Source organism: Manihot esculenta, chromosome 11 (genome assembly GCF_001659605.2).
Source record: "Manihot esculenta cultivar AM560-2 chromosome 11, M.esculenta_v8, whole genome shotgun sequence".
NCBI lineage: Eukaryota > Viridiplantae > Streptophyta > Magnoliopsida > Malpighiales > Euphorbiaceae > Manihot > Manihot esculenta.
Window position 1 is genome coordinate 24,921,213 of NC_035171.2, and position 19,497 is coordinate 24,940,709.

The following is a 19,497-nucleotide window of genomic DNA, read 5'->3' on the forward strand; positions in this document are numbered from 1 at the left end:
AAGAAAGAGGGAAAAGCAATTTAAGAAAGAGGGAGGGAGAAGGAAACGATGAATAATCTGATTTGTGTTTCCCGGAAAACAGGGAAGAATCCAAACACCCCAACTTCTCTCTCGTCTCACAAAAAACCAGAAATTTCTTAAATACCTTTCTTTTGTTTTTGTTTCTTTTTGGTGTTTTTATTATGATATGCAAATGGAGATGGAGATGCAAAGGGAATGGCTGAATGAAAATTGTAAGCAGAGTCAATTTTGCAATGATTTTGATCATGGAGAATGGGAGGAGCTACATCTTCCCGCCGTAAGCTGTAATGGCGATGGTCCTCGTTACAAAAAAAATTCTCTTCTTGTCTCCACCACAAATGTTTACCCATTCCCCTTTTCATCTTCATCAACCACAACCACCGCTTCTTCTGGTGGTTTTAGCTTCATTCAACATCCTGTTTCCAGGTTGGATACTCTCGCCGGCATCGCCATCAAGTATGGTGTTGAGGTACATCTCTCTTTTATCTTGGGTTCTAGATTCTCCTTTTGTACAATCTTTTATTGGGTATTTGTATACATTTTCAATTTGGGATTATTTGTTAGCCATCTACTGTGTATATGAACCTTTTGGGGGAAAAGAAATTATGATGGCATAGATTTAATGCTAGTGAATCTCTCCCCCCCCCCCCCCCCCCAAAAAAAAAAAGAAAAAAAAAAAGAGTTACTTATCATACCTGAATTACGTCAAAACAAATGATAGATGTCCCTTTATTTTTTGCTGAACATCTCTTCGGCTTATTTTATATTAATTGTTTGAAAAATTATCAAAATATCATTAGACTTTCCCATCATTGGATTATATCAAAAGCTTGATATCTTTATTTTATCTTTATAAAAAAATGTTTTTAAATATGGACAAAGGGACTTGATAGAGTTAAAATACAAGACTAAGCTATTAAGTTTTGAAAGAAGGGGACGTGTGTTAATTTTCTCATATGACAGGATGAAAAAAATAAAAACAGAAAGCCAAACTGGAATGGGATGACTTTTTCTACTAGTTTTAAGACCAACTATAAGAAAATGGATAACACTGTGAAGGAAGATGTTGCATGTGCTAGTTATGGATCTATATATATCAGCTTAATGAGAAAAGAACCAGTAGAAATGAATATCTAGCAGTTGACATATTCACAATAAACTGCTCTATATGAGCAAGTTTTGCCGCATGTTTTTTCCTTTCATGTTGTATATTGAGATTGCATGATTGACCGATTTAATGTGGAGGGTAATTTTTCAATTAGAGGATTCATAGAAACTTATTTACTTGGAAATGGTGTCACAATGCTTATTTACCAAATAGGTGTGAGTTTGATTTTTGAAACTCAAAAAGTAATGGATGAAAAAGGCAAAGCGAAAAAAGAGACATTGTCGGGGTTATGAAATGCTTCAATGTGTTCAAGTCGCCATTTATAGTAAGGGGTGCCCCTCAAGTGACAATTAATATTCACACCTTGCCTTGCAAAAAATATCTGCTACAAGAGTGGCTTAGTCTGATGGTAATGCAAAATTTGAGCCCCCTGCTATTTACATTATGGGAGGAAGGAAAATAAAAGATAATGATAAGGGAGAAATTTTTTTTATACATTTTCATATGAGGAAAATGTTGAAAGAAAAAAAATATTATGTAATTACTATTTTATACCTAAATTTTCATAGTGAATCTAATAAATATAGGAATATATTTGTAATTTAAAAAGTTTTCTCCCACCCCTCATCCCCCCTCTGATTTTGGAAGGAAATGGGAGTAGGATCTGCAAGGTACCCCTTCAAAATTTTCTTTGCTCCTTATTTTCTTCTTAACCAAACATGAAATAAAGGAAAATATAGTTATTTTTCTCTCAATTCTTCTGTCCTTGCTTATTTTCCCTCCATCCAAACATAATGTAATTTCCTTTTCAGATATCATAATATTGAATATTTATGAAACTCTATACAGGCCATCACTTTTAGATGCATTGATTATTGTGATTTCACTTAGAAGAGTGAAATCATTTTACTTCAATAAAAAATACCATTCCTTCTATAAATACAATTTCAAAATTTTCAAATGAATGCTTCACTATTTGTTGGTCTTCTAGTTGACTACCAACATCCTTGAAAGATTATTTAAGCCACTTCAAGCCATTACAACGTCAGAGGTCAGACCAAGCCACATCTGTTGCAGATTTTCCCTGCAAGGCAAGGCATAGCATTATATGCAACCAGAGAGATGCAACTCAATTGCAGAGGTTCTCTGCAAGTCTCTGTAAGTTGCGAGTATAAATGCTGACTTGAACATATGGACACATTCATATGATTATACGTAATTAATTTCCTTGCCACTTGCATGGTCTTGTAGAATATTAAACTATGGTTTCTATTGCTGGATACTGGAGGTATTTTATGTTCTTGGGTCATGATTCTTTAGCTTGGGGGTTTTTGAAATTGTCATGTTGCTTCTCAATGCTATTTGGTTTTGCAATTTTGCTGCTTTCACTGTTCCTTTAATTTTCTCTTTTAATTAGATAGGATGGTGGCTAATCCTCTTTTCTTGTTCCCATGGGTGACACTAGATCAGTGACATTAGAAAAATTAATGGCCTGGTCACGGATCTTCAAATGTTTGCTCTTAAGTCACTCCAGATTCCACTACCTGGAAGGCATCCACCCTCTCCTGGTGTATCAAATAGTGGTGATACCACAAGGTATTCATTTAATTCATACATACGTGAAATTCATGATCTGAATTTGAAATTGAGCAATTCAGATTTTTGTATTCTTGTTATGCCTTTTTTTTTTGGGGGGGGGGTGGTGGGGGTGGGGGAGGGAGAGAGAAATTTTCCTAAAAGAAATTGACACTGTTCACTATAGAACTTATGCTTCTTAGACATGGTAGACATTTAGATCATATGGAACCAATAAACTAGTGGAACTAGTTTTAATTTATCGGAAGTGGATAAAATGGATGGGATGTTCTCTCTTCTCCTTTGCATAACAAAATATCATCAATTTTCTTTTTTTTTTTTTCACAACATTCTCAAACTAATCATTTTATATGTAAATGGATGATTCCCATGTTTAGAGTTAGACAAGAATTTAAAGAGATTTTTCACAGTGGATTTTTTTTTTAAATATTCATAACTTCAAAATTTCTTGATTTATGTTCAGATAAAAAGTTCCATAAACTGGTCTCATGTAAGATGTAGATTAGAAATTGTCAACTTGTAAATTTGATTTTGATGGTCTGGTAAAAATGCAGTTTTTAGGTATAACTTGTCATCCTATGAACTTATGGCATACTTGTTTCTATGCTAATTCGATGCTGTATCCTCATTTATTTAGGGTACATCTTTCTGGGAAAACAACTGAAATCAACAATTGTTTAAATATCAATGAAGCATTAGCTGTGCCATTTATATGTTGCTACTGCATTTCTATGAGCTATAATAATGTTTGTTTCATGGAGGATCCTAATATACCGCCTCTCCTTTATATGCTTCGAAGGGTGTTATGCAAGTTGGTACCCTCATAATATTTTTGCTTTTAATGTAAGTTCACCTGAAAAATATGATCTAAGACTCAAATTGAATGCAAAACCATTATCTGCTGGGTAATGTTATACAAATTGGTTACATAGTTAGGGACAGTCCTGTATTGAAGGCAAACTTTGTGAAACTTGCTTCTTGAAATTTTCATGCCATTTCCCTTTCAATCTTCCAAGCTGTTCCTGTTCTATTGAAACTGTCTTGAATTTCTCTTGATCTTTTCCTCTTGCTGCTTCTCGAAATTTTCATGCCATTTCCTTTTCAATCTTCCAAGCTGTTCTAGTGAAACTGTCTTGAATTTCTCTTGATCTTTCTCAAATGCATGTCTTGCTTGTAGGCTTATATATAGGAACAAATATAGTTGCACAATTAATATTATTCCCTAGGTGATTGTTTTATTTTATGCACCTATTGGAAAATTTTGGAAGTACTTGGTCCTTTCGTTTTGCTCTTACTCTCTTTAACTTTTTCAAAATTGCAAAGTGATCTGGAATGTCTTTTGATGAGAGAGCCCCAAACTGACCATCATTACAATGCTGAAAAAGGTTTTGCAGACAGAATAGTTCTCAGCAGACCTCACCCTGCAGTGATCTCATCAACTCTTTTCAATCTTCAAGACTCCAGTCTCCACAGGTGAAAGTTTCCCCAGCCATGAGTTCTTTGCAGGGGTATTATGGAATCAAGTCAGTAACAGATCCAAAGATTCCTCAAGGTTCTGAAAGGGATGTCTATAGCAAAGGTTTTTCTGATGTTAAATACCTTACACCCTTGCCAGTTTCTGGTACACCTTTGAACCGTAATCGGAAATCCAAGAGCGTCGTCATCAATGGCTTTCTTGATGAGAATAATGGGCTCGCTGATAGCCAACTCAGTTCTGAGGTGAGGGAATCTGACGTGGAGAAATGGAATGAGAAATTGGTCAGATCGTGTTGCAGCCAACCTGAAACGCTGATGCAGGAGGATAGCAATGGGGGTGTAAGCTCAGCAATCACAGGAAAGAGCTTAGCTCTGAGATCCAACGCAGCCAGTCGAACTGTATGTACAGCTGATGCCGAAACAACCGGTCTCGCCCCTGTACCGGTGAACTCTGTTGATATAGGTGGATATTCTGGTGTAAGAAAGTCATCAAGCACATCAAATTTGCATGATCAGGACAGTAGCATTTCTTCCATCTGGGAAACATCCAAGTGGAGTTTGAAGCAAGATTTACAGTCACTTTCGGTTGCTGCCATTGGAAGACCAATCTTCGATGGACTTCCAAAACCAGGAACTGGTCGAAGAAACAAAGCAGCAATTGATTAGCTTGATTCATTATATTTGAACCCGTTGTTGATTGTGATCCCCATTTATAGTAAGTTTATTCACAGCTATTTTCAGGGGTTAATCAGTTCCTCAAATATTTTACTACGCCAAGAAAACACAATGGCGAGAATCGGTGGTTTACACGATAGGAGGTAGCTTTCTCCCTTGAGATTCTATGTAATATTTTTAAAAATTTGAGATTGTGTTAAAAAAATAAAGATGAGAGACTGAAATATAGCAAGTTCTATGGGTAAAATTACCCGAAAGTATATAGAAGATTGATTGGGATTATATGTTAACAGGTCACCAACCAGTTTAAATCAAATATTTTTCTATAATTTGTATGATTTATTATTTTTATCTGCAATCAGATTGGTTATTTTATGTATGTCTTACACGACCTTGTCTTCTTCCCAAAATGTTTTAACACTCATTTCACGCCCCCGGAAGAGGGTCCAATTTAATACATTTTTAATTAAGCTTGGTGATTTTTGAGCTAATCAATAAATCATGAAATATAATTAATGATTTATTTGAATTAAAGAAAATTTTAAATCATGCATTTTTATAAATTAAATTTGATTTAAATTAAAACTTACCAATTAATTAAGATATTTAATACTTTCTTTACGGAAAAACTTTGCACTTTACCATACCAAATGTAAATGTGTGAAACTTATTTGATTTTTATATAAAAGAATTTATTTGTTTGTATGAAAGACTAAATTTAAGCAAAAATGAATAAGAGTTAAAGTATTAACACACGTTCTTTATCCTTTCTTTGGTATAATTCATTCTGTGAAAAAATAATTCAAATAAATTTAAATAAATTTTTACAATCATGTAAAATTTTATCTTTTTTAAATAAAAGTTTTTTTTTTAATTTAAAAATAATAAAATTTTTTTATTCTAAATGAAAGAATTATATAAAAAAAATTAATTAAATTGAATTACGGTGAATTTTTAATTCTTAATGGATAATTTTTTTTTTAGAAAATTCCAAATGGAATTTAGTTAAAATAACGTAACCTTTCCTCATAACATTATTCTAAGTTTATAAGCTTTAAAAGATTACTACTCAAGCATTAAATTTACAAGTTAGTTATAAATAAATATTTTACTATATTATTTTCGTTTAATTTTTAAGTATTTTAATAATAAAAAAGCACATAAACTATTTTTTTTATATTAATTACTTATCAAACTCATTATTATTTTAACACTAATACTTAAAAGGTAATATTCATAAACTCAGCCAAACTTGTGGTTTTGGCCAGAATTTGCATTGCAATAGTCAATTTTTCCTGAGCAAAATTAACAATGTAAAATGCCCAAATTGTTCATGCAAAAACTGATGAAATACAAGAGTGAAAATTAACTTAAAACATTAAATAAAACCTTATAATAATCTAAGGTCTTAAGAAGTTTGTAGTTGCTTAAAATGCTTACAAGCAATTGAACATATTTTATAAAAAATAACTTGCAAGCTCCATTCCCTTTTTTTCCCAGCTTATTGAATGTCCAAAAAAATATAATATTTTTGGCAAAAAAAAATCAGCTTTTAAATTAAGGTTTATTTATATATATAATTCAAAATTTTTCATTATTTTTAAAACATCTAAATTTTTAAAAGTTGATATAATTATCTAAATTTATAATTTTCATTATAATTGTACCCATTTTTAAAAGAAAAACGTAAAACCCAAGACAAATTAATATAAATTTTTCTAAAATTAAGAATATTAATTGCTTTAATTGGTTTGGGTTAATAAATCTTAAAAAGACAGATGTTGTGGCACGATGGTAAGTTATAACAAGCCAGATGATAACCATTTGTAGTAGGGAAGAACCATATTTGATGAAAGCTGAAGAAAATAGACCATATACACACACACACTGGAAAATTAAACTTAGTGAATACAATTTATAAGAAGGAATGTGTTAAATTGTACATTAGGACATTCACAAGGACATGATAATTAGTAAACATTGCTGCTATTTTTTTTTCTTTTTTAAAAAATGAAGCATTTTGCCGAAACTTTTCCTTTAGATATTCTAGCAAGAAGGCTAATTTCTATCTCAAAAAAGGGAAATTATGAGTGTTGTCTGACTTGGAAATCCATGACAAATATTTACCTCAACATTTTTGCAGAATTTGACTGCCAGAGAATCTTATTCTTCAGTGTGTACCACGATGAAACACCACAAATGACAGCAATTTTTTACTAATGTTTTCCCCAACCTGGAACAATAAAGATTTGCAGTTATTCCCAGACTGAAAATCTCGAATGTCCTACCAATAATATTGATAATTCATGCAGCATCACATAAATTTACAGCCTTCACATCAGGTAGCAGTCTGCTCCTCTCCAATGTACACACACACAAAAGGACCATCGAAAAGCATTGGAGAGGAAGCCAGCCAGCCAGCCATCTCAGGTGGGTTAAGTGTCCAAATACAAAATCAGAAAGATGGGGAGGCAGGTTAGGGTTGCAGAGTTGCACATTAGTCCTACCGCCAACTTTTTTGTGTTTGTCCATCCACAATCACAATGCGGCGTCTAAAATTAATAGACGCCATTTGAGATTACCAGGAAGCCTTCTGTACATTCATTCTTGTCTTGGAGAAAGTATTATATATATCTGTTTTATGTACAATGATTTATTAAAGACATGGATTATGGCAGATCCCACAAGGGTCCTACTATTATCAATAATCAAAATCTATTCACTGTTCCTACAACTATGATATATAAGAATTTACCCTTGTCTTGTGGATCAATATTATGGCCAAGGAACTTTCATGTAATCAAGTTACCTTAAATAAACCAAATCAGAAAACTTCAAGCAAAAAAGAATGCAGGGTTACTTTCACAATTTCAAGAAAGAAATCAACTATTGCCCTAATCTTCAGAGTTTAACTAAATTATGCATGCTTTCTAAAATCCAATTCCACCAGGCTATGAATTCAGCTCAAGAGATTCACCAGAATCTCAATTTCGAATGTAACTGAAATTGCCACCAAAAAGCAATTAATCTTATCAAATGACATTCAAAATTATCAATCTTAAGATGGGTAAGGATGCGTGACAGAATACAAACTTCCCATGGTTGTGAGTAGTGCATACAGCCCCTTGCTAAGGACAGTGGATAACACACACACACACACACAACATTGCACATAGAGAAAGGACCCCACAATGTAGCAAAAGGAACATAAATACACAATATAAGTATAAAGTAGTCCAAAAAATATTAAGAGAATAAGTAGACCAAATTATGTCGAAAGAATGTACATTGGCACTTTAAGCATACACAACAAACATAAATGAGAAACGAAAAATCTCAAGTTGGTCAAACAAAAAGAGCAGAGACAATTTGCAATTTGATCTCAACAATTTTTAAGTGAACTTTACATCTGTATTACCTTAATGTACACAAAAAATGCTTCATGTATTAACTACATAACTTCCAATCAAGCTTTATGCAATTATACTTCTGCATTTTGGGTTTTGCATTTTAGTTTAACAACACTAGCTATCCACAAGCGGAAATTTTCCTATCATAATTGGATAGAGGTTTAGGAATTAGCATTATTGGCATTGGATGCAACAATCTTGGTTGAATTGAAAAATCCACTTTGCTTATCTACTCCAAACTCAGACGAGTACCCCTCCATAGGGATTCACCTATCAGAAAACTATAGTATTCTAAAGGAAGCCTATACCTATATGATCAACAGGCTAGCTCTCTATTCTCATATGCAAGGTTGCTCTTAGCTGATCGAAGAAGGTAATGTAATTCAACCTCCATGCTCCATGTTAGCCCAATGAAAAGCCCTTTATCTTGCACATAGCATGCATGAAAGAATCCCAAAACAGGCTATTCTCTTTTTTCAACATAAGCATCACAATGCATCACAAGCTCTTCTCTCACTTTCCTTGAGCCATCATAGAGTCTAGGAAAGAAAAGGACTAGGAATCCTATCTAGCGCTTGTTAGATTTGATGGGAGGGTTGAGCTTTAAAATTCTGGCCTCCTTTTTCTTTCTCCCACATAAAAATTCTGCTTTTCTCCTTCACAATTTCAGAGTTGAGTTTGAAGTCCCAGCTCACATTTCCCCTTTGCCTATTGCTCTGTTGGAAATTTCCAGTGTATTGTTTTTCAATTACAGTTTTCCTAGTATTTAAACATTTCCCCTTTGTCTTCCTTCTTCTTTGCAGCCGAAGGTTTGAGTCCCAAAGCTTACTTTCTCCTTCTAAGTTTTGAGCCCAAACCTGCGGGTTGGAATCCCAAGCTAATTTTCTCTAAATCTCTCTTTCTTAATTTTCACATGGTATTAAAAGAAAAGGAAAAGTGATAGAAAAAGAAAAGGAGAGAGCTAGATAATAATTTCAGACTTCAGCAAAAAATCTCATCAAGAAGAAGTATTGAAATTAATGAGATTTTTTCTTAATTAATGGGATATGTCCCATTGAAGAATCTCATAATTATGAGGAGATCGTGAGATTGATTTGCAAAATCTTACAAGTGATTTATAACTTATTGATAGCATTCCATATATATCATGTATCTTCCATTATAGATATAGAGTTCTGCTTAATATGAAAATAAAACAAGTTAATAGAAAAATAGTATTTCGTGTTTTGCCTTTCTCTCCTCTCTTCCTTTGCTTTTCTCCTTCTCATTATCTTTAGCGCTAAAGGCATGGCACAACTGGTCAGTTAAGTAGAGCAATAACGATACCGAAACAGGACTTTACAAGCAAGATGCATACTGGTATCTAACTGATGTGAAGTGCTAGAATGAAGCTGATATTTATTTATCTATTTATTTATTTTTTTTTTGGGGGGGGGGAGTTGACAGGGCGATGCTGCTTTGATATGCTTGACATGGTGAACCTGACACAGTTACCTATTAACATAAAATTGACCCTCATTATCTCTCCTTTCCTACCTGACTATGTAACACCAGAAAAAGTTCCGTTTACACCCTATCTAAAACAATTAGTGCGCTAAGGTTTCGTTTTGGAATAAATTTGAGTGAAATCCAAATAGTGGACACCTTCAAAATCATGTCTCTTTTAGGCTGATTTCTACATCCAAAATTACTTGTTTTCAACTTGAAAGAATTGAGAGTTTCAGAAATTGCAATTTTTTCAAGAATGAGAACTGCCCAAAATGAATGCAATTCAAGTTCTTGAGTTATCAGGGTTTTCAAACACAACCCTAAGGACAATTGAACCAGTACTAACATGTCTCAAACAGGACAAAGTAGAATCTCCTGCAAAATAAGCTGACATCCTAAAAAAATAAATGAAAAAAACAACTACAAATGCTGTGACCAACTAGAAACAGACAAAACATTGAGTGGCAAAAGCATAATTTTGTCCAAAGCTGGTAGCCAAAAGTAGACATCAAAACCTCAATTGAAGTTTAGACATCCAAAAGTTACTTGTGTTGAAAAAGAATGCCGACCTGGACAAATTTTTAAACATTAAAACAGTCTAGATCCTGATAAAAAGAAAAGAAATTGGTCTTAATTGCCTCAAAGCACAGAGGCTGCCACCGCCTCTTACAACTGTAAAGATACAGACAAAATAACATGAAAAAGGAAAGGGTAAGGGGCCCCAGCAAAACTAGTTTAACAAATTCATGGTTCCAATAATTATCAATTTCAAGGTAAATCAATTTATAAACTTTAATTTCAGCGGGAGTAGATGAATGAGAATTTGCATTGATGCAGAGCATTACATTTTGGAACTAAAACAAGAGAGCCAACTCAAGAAGGTGAAGGTAAGGAGAGCAAAATAAGGCAGAAACTCCCAAGGAACAGCGCATCAGATGCCCCAGGGCATGTGACATCAGCATCCTACATGTCCCAGGGCATGTGCCATCCAGCAGCCCCAGTCGGATTTTCATATGCCCTATGACATGACACTCAGGAAGCAGGCAGAAATCGCTCTGCCACAATGGAAAAGAACTTCAATGCAATATTGACCACAACATAGAAGGTAATCATTCTGCTTAAGCTAATGTCTCACCAAAAGAAAAAGGCACATAGGAAAAAACGATCAAATTCATAAGTAAATTGCCTTGCAAGAAGTATGAGCCATAGTATTGCATTTATGCCCTCACAAACTATGGGTAACAGTATATCGGAGAACATCATGATATGCTAATATAACTTGAGAGGATCCATAAATTAACCTGTTCTCAAATCTGCCACTTGAAACAATTTTCTCTTATATAATAAAAACTTGTCTAATTACAGGAGTTGAGAAACAGATGTACTAACCAAGTCAGAAACATGGGCCTACACTCGGAGAAAATGTTCCAGGGAAACATTGTCAGGAAATATTACAATATAGACAGTCCTGCCAATAGCTTCCACAAGGGCCAAACACAGCCTTCAAATGCCAGTTGTATCTTGTCCAGAAGTCGAACCTTCTTAAGGTGTAATACAAAGTGAATTCACAAATGTTTTCCTGCATGCAGCACTGATCCACATACAGATTAATCATCCATCAGATAATCTATTACACTCAGAGCCAGAGAGACGTAGACTTGTGATTGTGCTTTTGCAAAACCATCACAAAGGAAGATGGAAGAAAGCAAGAGATGGAGAAACTTGTACTTAATTTTGCAAAACTATCCAAGCAATTAACTCTTTAATGACACCAAAGCAAAAGATTTAGCATTAAATTATAAATGTAAAACAATTTGAATATCAGTTCAAGGGTTGAATGACATTTTGAAAGGAATATTTCAGAAAAGTAATGTAAAATTTTGAAACTCAACAAACTACTACTCATTTTAGTACCATGAAGTTTAATTTATTGTTAGTTCAGTATCATTTGTCGCCGATATCATTATTATCACACTTCATGCCCACATACCATGAAAATTATTGAGTATAATTATGTAGCAATTTCAGAAAAATGTTGTAAAATTTTGACACTCAACAGAACTACTTGTCATTTTAGTAGCATGAAGTTTAATTCGTTGTTACTTTCGTATCATTTGTTGCTGATGTCATTAAATCACACTTGATGCCCACATATTATGACAATTATTGAGTATAATCCATATGGTGGCTAAGCATAGCATGTAATTGTCACATTAAGCACTTAACTGTATGTAATGAGATAGTTTATGCTGCAGGAAGTAGCAAAGCTGCTTGTGTATAATTTTAATGAGATCAGTAAAAATGACACTGAAGTAGCAAAATGAAAATCATGGTACTAAAATGAAGAAAAGAAAAAGCTCAAACGTCAATGCACTATAAATGATTTTTTATTTATTAAAAAACGTTTAGCATATTAGCTCAATTTCATCACAGAATATAAAATAAATAAATAAAGCCATCCTATCTTGGATGTCACATTCTTAAAGTGACAGAATATGCATCCTAAAAGGTCGACAATTCCTGAAGAAGTACATTGAACATAAAAGGAATGATAAGTCCTGAAAGCATACTTAAGAAAGCTTCTGTCTAGTTCTTATGCTGGTCTCCAACAATTAAGGGCAGACATGTCCGGTCTACACGGCACCATATGTGAAACACCATGACCTGAAGAAACACAGAAATGAAATTGACCTTTTCATCTTATTGAGGTTCAACTAGATTAATTAGTTGCAGCTCAGCCAAAAGAATGAAATTTTTACTGCAAAAGTTCACCTGGTATAGGAGCTCCAGCTGGTAAATTATTAGGCTGAAAACCCATATTATTAGTAGGTGGCCTTTCAAGGGGTGGCCGAAAGTAACCTGCCATAGAAATTTTCCATAGGACCATTCAACTCTATAGCATAGAAGAAAAAACACAGAGTTCATCCAGATACATAGACTACAACTTTGGAGATCAAGGCACTCTCTTAAAGAGAACATCAAATGGGATATAAACAATTAATGAAGTGTCCTCTGATCATTCTCAGGGGAACAGAAGAAAACACCCAGTTCATCCAGATACCTAAATTGCAAAAAGAACTTTCTGGTATTCACATTCACATTGTAAAATGTGAATAAACATGATCAAATACAATGAACAAGAACATACAGATATTGTTTGCACAAAAAGCATATGCACATGCATAGACATGAAACTGGAAAAATATTTATTAGTTTAGACCTGATCACTCCATTAGAGTTTAGCTCTCAATCTCCGAGAACAGTCATAAATTACTAGAATTAATGAACAAAAACCCCATTTTTCACCCTTTTGCTTTCCAAGTCATCGATATAATGAACCTTTAAGCATGATACTTGAAGGGCTTATGAGCATCATAATAAAGGTTTGATTAAAGTAATCACCAAAATGGAAGCAGTTCCACCACATAGGATAGTCTGGGTGCAAATAATGAAGATACTTTGATGCTCAATTTGTACCTCGAACAAGATTATTTTCCAGGTTATTGTTTACACAGATAACAGACTAGTAGCAGAGCTTACCTTCCTGCCCAAAAGAAGGAGCTGAATGTGAAGGATTTCTTCCACTCATCCAAGTGCCATGCTGATTATCTATGTTAAATTCACTTGATGGCATCCTCCAAAGTTCATCACCAACAACTCGCCTTCGTTCATCAGGATGAGAATGGATAGCATATGGATGAGGAAAAGGATGCTGAGGATGTTGCTGCATAGGCTGAGGATGTTGCTGCATTGCAGGCTGAGGATGCTGCTGAATAGCAGGCTTTGCAAAAGAAAATTGACCAGATGCAGTTTGAGGCAAGGCTGGGTGCAAAGGTCTTTGTGAAAAAGGAACATTTCCTGTTTGAAAATGGGGGTTTTGTTGAGAAGGTTGGTTATTCGAGTACAGATCATTATGTCCATAATCCAACTGCCTTGAAGGATTATATCCTGAAGGTTCTCTAGAACTGCAGACTGCTGTAGGTGTGAATCGAGGTGACTGCTGTGTAAACAATTCATTTTTTACACCCGCATCCATGTGATTCCCATGAATATTTCCGGACATTTGAGCAAGCTGATTGCCCTGCAAATACAAGAGAGGTTTGTCATCATAAAAACAATAGCACAATTCTACAGAAGGGAAGAGAGGACAATGAAATAAAACAGAAAACAAAGACCACAAGAAACCATACACTGGATGTACTGCAATATTCATGAGTTACTGTTTGTGGATATGCCAACTGTGGTGAGGACTGAAATGATGACACCGATGGTAGAATTGGCTGCGACACCAAGGTTGGTTGAGTCAGTGCTAACTGTTGAGGTGCCAATGATTGTGGAGGGCCCAAAGGTGGTACAGGAGGAGGAGGTGGCTGTGATGGAGGAGGTGGTGGCGGTGATGGAGATGTTGGGGGTGGAGGCGGGGGGAGCGGTGGTGGTGAGGGAGGTAAAGGTGGGGGTGGGGGAGGAGAATCAGGAGGCAATGGTGGAGAACCCTCTGGCAGAGGGGGCAGCTCAATAGATTCAGTGACTGCAGGCTCCAAAAACGCATCTGAGCAATGCTGTGGAGCATCCACTTCAAAAGAACTTGTGAACAGCTGTTTTTCATCCTTTTGGTGTCCAGACACATCTTCCATTTCAAGTTCACCATCCACATCCTCTAAGATGCAATGACGCCTGTCATTTGGAGTAACAGTACATGTTTCTGACTCTACTAAAGTACGAGGGGTTTCTTCTAGTGATGGCACATCACCATCTTCCTTCAATGAACTTCCAGGAAGACCATCTTCCTCATCTTCATCTTCAAACACATTGGAACACAAAAATCCAGGCAACTGAAATGTAGCATTGCTGGTAGAACAACCCCAAAAAAGATAATAATAATAAATAAATAAATCAGAAAGCCAGAACCACTAAAGCCTTGGCACAATAACAATATGGGTAAAAATGTTCAAAAATGCATTGAATAATTTCAGATATCATCTACAAGAAATATCAATTATAGGAAATGCACAAGTTGATGAAACAATGAAAAGCATTGTCATGGTTTTCATATTTTAGAAACCAAAAATAAATAAATTAAATGTTTTTTCATGTTTATATAAGTTTCATTGATAATTGGACAAGACGTAAGGGTGCATGTGGATTCATAATAACAAGAGGACATATATAATTAGAAAATATAATCAAATGAACAGCCATATTATGCAGCCTAAAACATGTCCCAACAATTAAACCAGAGAAGCACCAATTACAAATTAGTCACATGTGGTTCTGGGTGGGGCAGGTGTTTTAGAAAAGGAGGGGTAAGGGGCACTCAAACCTAGGATACCACCAGTCTAGCCAGTGGTTTCCTTTCATTTTCAATAGTGGCCATCTCATCCCCTAAGAATTAAAGCGTAATTAAATATGGACAGAGGCATCATGGAATTTTGAGTAAAGATAGGATATATTTTGATGCCCGAGAGCATCAAGCATCGTCATGTGAAAATATTTTTCTTTATTTTGATGTTTCTATATATAGGTGACCTAACATTCAAAGAGAAAAATGCTTAGGACTGACCATGTCCAACATACTATACTAACGAACTACAATAGCATTCAGGAAAGTGCCTACAAATTTATCGAGGGACAAGACAATGTGAAGTGAAAAAATGCCATTCAAGATTATAATGAGTAATGACTTAATATCGCAATAAAAAATTAAAAAGAAACAGACCTGCCATATTCATCTACAAGCATGCCTTCCATTTCTCTGATGGGATCATCTACAGCTCGCTCAGCTCGAGATGGACGTCTAAGGGACAATCCAGCAGAGGAATCATCATGTGAACCTCCAATATCATCCATACAGCGCCTCAAAACGGAATCAGGTAAAATTTTTCTCTCAAGCCACAGGCGTAAAACCTGGTGAGAATAATTGATCTTATGTTACCATAAATTTAAAAAACAAAAAACAAATTGATGTGGTTCCTATATATACATAAAGGAATGGAATTTTGCCTTGAGACACTGACGACGGTTTTCACGAGAACCAGTTCCTGGAGGGGCAGCACCACCCAGAAGTCGAGGTAATGCTGCTTGAACTGTTGGAATATATGAAGCTCCAGCAATACCTGCCAAATATGACAACAAAAGGTATGGCAACAATCATTGAGGCACGTGTTAAATCAAACGCTGATGACTATGTACCATCAACTTCTATACTAAAAGCTACCATTATTTATAAGATGCGAAATTTGAAAGAATCATCACTAGGCAAAAGAAAGAAACCTTTTTGATTATGTGAACACTGCGTAATTGAATCAACAAGAAAAAAGAGGTCCACTTTACGATGGGAACTGGGCTCAGTTTCCAATTTCCGGATTAGCAGCTCCACCACCTGCACAATCATTTTGCATAAAATCAAGTTTCCCTGAAAGACACATCTCTCACAAAAGAACATTAAAATGGCAATCACAATACTAGTAAGTGCCTACATATTTCCTTTTGTATATTTATCCCTTCATAGATTAACATGCTAAACTGGAATAATGATTAAAGATATGACTACGTCCAGATCCTCTATTTTTACAGTGTTGTTGATAGAGATTGTCTGCAATTGGGCCGTCCTGTGGCCATAGATGGACCGAGACAGATGAAGGTCTATTCTAGAAGAAAATTTAAAGGGATCATAAGCACCACAGAGATATTCCAGTAGTACAGGAGGTCGTTACAGTAGCGGAAATAAAGGGAAAGGACAGGACAGATGGCAGGGAGAGAAAATGAGCAATCATTAGTGTAATGAGTATATATCATAGGAGAGGAGAGAGAATAGGTGTGCTGTATTTTTTTGTTTACTTCAGCATATGCTGGGCAGGGAATTTCAGGGAGGGAATTCTTTGAGTGATCTGTTATACCTATTTCTGCAAGTTAGTTCCTTAAAGGCTCTATCAATTGGTCCGACCTGCCGGATGCCAAGCACGAGGATGGATTCACAGGTAGACGCGATAGAGAGGAACGTTGCAGCATTGGAAGAAAATTTGCGCAAGTTTAATCTAGAAAGGGAACAACAGGATAAGCAGGTAGCCTTAGAGCTTTTACAGCATAGGCAACAACTGGAAAAATTAGATGGGATTGAACTAATATTGGCAAACTTGACTAATCTCATAAAAGGAAAGGAAGTTGACAGTGGGATTCCGAACCCTGTAAGTACTCACGGGGGTATTGCCAATAGAGGTTCAGCATCTTCATCCATAATGACCACTCCTTCGAACACGATGATGTCCGACGAATCGCAGTTGACAGTAAAAAAAATAGAACTCCCAAACTTTGATGGTAGTGACCCGGTAGGGTGGCTTTCACGGGCTGACCAATATTTCTCGGTACACCGTACAACCGATGAGCAGAAAATGGCTTTGGCCTTGGTATGCAAGGAAGGGCCGGCGCTGCATTGGATGAGATGGGTTAAACAACGAACGCCGACCATGTCATGGGAGAGGTTATCACTGGAGCTACTACAGAGATATGGGGGAGATGATTATGCAAGCCCTTATGAAAGATTGACTGCAGTCAAACAGGATGGAACCGTGGAAAGCTTCTCTAATGAATTCCTCGCTTGCGCCTCACAAGTACCGGGAATCAAAGACCAACACTATTTGGGATATTTCCTAAATGGGTTAAAATCGGAAATAGGGGTCCGAATCCGATCCTATGAAACCACAGATTTGTTCAAAATTATGAAGTTAGCAAGAGAGATTGAGAGGGAACTCTTGCAAACATCGGAGAAGAGAGATTGGAAGGGAACCGCCGGAGAAAATAGGGTCGCGGGGAGTAAAATGCATGGGCTGGGGCTAATTACGCCTACGGTGTTCTCGCGGGTTGCTGAGTTAAACCCCTGCAAGGCCCAGTCAAACCCAAGTCCGCCTAAAGAGCCCAAGCCACCTGATCGAGCCCTAACAGTCCAGAAAAACCAACGTTTGACCTTGCCTCAATCGCAGGAAAAGGGATCGACGGGGGGATTTATGAAGAATCGAGGTACCAGGCAATATTCACATCAACAATTCGTCGAATTGAGAGCAAAGGGATTGTGCTATCATTGTCGTCAACCATATCATCCCATGCATGAGTGTCCAAACAAGACGCTGCGAGCTCTCATTGTAGGGGAAGACGAAGCTGAACCAGAAGGGGAGGTTGAAGAACAAATGGGAGATGCGATAGAAATAGAGGGGCATCTGGCCCAACTAGAGCTACCATTGTATTCTGTAGGAGGCATTTCTGGGGCTCGTACCATGAAGATTCACGGCAAGGTTAAAGGGCAGCCTCTAGTTATCATGATTGACCGTGGGGCAAGCCACAATTTTGTAGCTGATAGAGTGGCAACCCTATTACAACTACCTGTCACTCCAACCACTACTTTTGGAGTCCGATTGGGAGATGGCAGAAGAACAGAAACTTCAGGTTTGTGTTCGAAATTGCAGATTTCGATGGGTAGTTTTGAAATCCAGGAAGATTGCTTTGTGTTTCCGTTGGGTGGGGTTGATATGATATTGGGAGTTGCATGGTTGGAGAAGTTGGGGAATGTGGAAGTAAATTGGCGTCGAATGACTATGGAATTTTTGCACCAGGGTACCCGGGTAAAGCTTCAAGGAGATCCGTCTTTAACAAGGGCCATAATTTCAATATCAGCATTACAGAAGTTAACAGAAGTAGAGTTTTATGTGGTGATCTGGGCTTCTGAGAAAGGGGAGCTATTTCACGGGATAGAATCAGAACTAAGTACAGAGCAAAAGGAACAATTACAATCCCTAATTGAGCACTTTCAGAAGGTGTTCACCGAACCAACAGGGCTCCCTCCTAGAAGAGCTATTGACCACGCAATTCCACTCCACCCGGGTTCAGCCCCCATTAGTGTGAAACCGTACAGGTATAGTCACCGGCAAAAAGATGAAATCGAAAAGATGGTGGCAGAAATGTTGAGTGCTGGAATTATCAGGTTAAGCTGCAGTCCCTTTTCGAGTCCTGTCCTACTAGTGAAGAAGAAAGATGGCAGTTGGAGATTTTGCGTGGACTACAGAGCACTTAACAAAGCCACAGTGCCGGATAAATACCCGATTCCGGTGATTCAAGAGATGTTAGATGAATTACATGGAGCGAAGTATTTCTCAAAGATAGATCTGCGCTCGGGCTACCATCATATTAGAGTGAAGGAAAGTGATGTGCCAAAGACTGCTTTTCGAACTCACACAGGGCATTACGAATTCTTGGTAATGCCATTTGGTTTAACAAACGCCCCAGCCACATTTCAAGCCACCATGAATGAAGTATTCAGACCCTTGCTCCGTTGTTGTGTTCTGGTTTTTTTTGACGATATATTAATTTACAGCAGAAGTTGGGAAGAACATGTACAACACTTGAGAAAGGTTTTACAGATCCTATGGGAGAACCAGTTCGTGGCAAATAAGAAGAAGTCTTTCTTGGGAAGATTGCAAGTTGAATATCTGGGCCATATAATTTCCTCCAAGGGAGTAGCAATGGATCCAGTCAAGATCTCCAGTGTTTTGAATTAGCCGATACCAAGAAATATTGAAGGAGTGAGGGGGTTTCTAGGATTGACGGGATACTATAGACGATTTATTAAGAATTATGGAGAAATAGCAAGACCTTTGACTCAATTGCTTAAGAAGCACTCTGCGGAGAAATTCTCCTGGAATCAGCAAACTCATAGCGCTTTTGAACAGTTGAAAG

At 36.4% G+C, this 19,497-nt stretch overlaps 2 protein-coding genes across 4 annotated transcripts in view; one reads left to right on the forward strand and one right to left on the reverse strand.

Annotated features, from left to right (window-relative positions):
• Positions 1-5,205, forward strand: LOC110626954. Its single transcript, XM_043961813.1, has 3 exons — positions 1-490; positions 2,595-2,725; positions 4,111-5,205. Exons 1-3 carry the CDS (start codon positions 188-190, stop codon positions 4,865-4,867), a joined length of 1,191 nt encoding a protein of 396 aa, XP_043817748.1. The 5' UTR covers positions 1-187; the 3' UTR covers positions 4,868-5,205.
• Positions 4,666-19,497, reverse strand: part of LOC110626657 (ENHANCER OF AG-4 protein 2) — a 25,840-nt gene continuing 11,008 nt past the window's right edge. Inside the window, exons 5-14 of one of the 3 annotated variants that reach the window (XR_002489754.2) lie at positions 16,045-16,153; positions 15,775-15,887; positions 15,491-15,678; positions 13,965-14,622; positions 13,315-13,855; positions 12,547-12,633; positions 12,345-12,438; positions 11,164-11,365; positions 7,004-7,109; positions 4,666-4,835 (exon numbers count right to left, since the gene is read on the reverse strand). Coding sequence is in view for 1 of the 3 variants with exons in the window: in XM_021772695.2 (XP_021628387.1) it covers positions 12,368-12,438; positions 12,547-12,633; positions 13,315-13,855; positions 13,965-14,622; positions 15,491-15,678; positions 15,775-15,887; positions 16,045-16,153 (1,767 nt within the window). In the remaining 2 variants the exon portion in view is untranslated. Of the gene's footprint in view, positions 4,836-6,742; positions 7,110-10,944; positions 11,366-12,344; positions 12,439-12,546; positions 12,634-13,314; positions 13,856-13,964; positions 14,623-15,490; positions 15,679-15,774; positions 15,888-16,044; positions 16,154-19,497 lie in introns of those variants that run through there. The other 2 variants (XR_002489753.2, XM_021772695.2) reach the window with 2 other exon arrangements.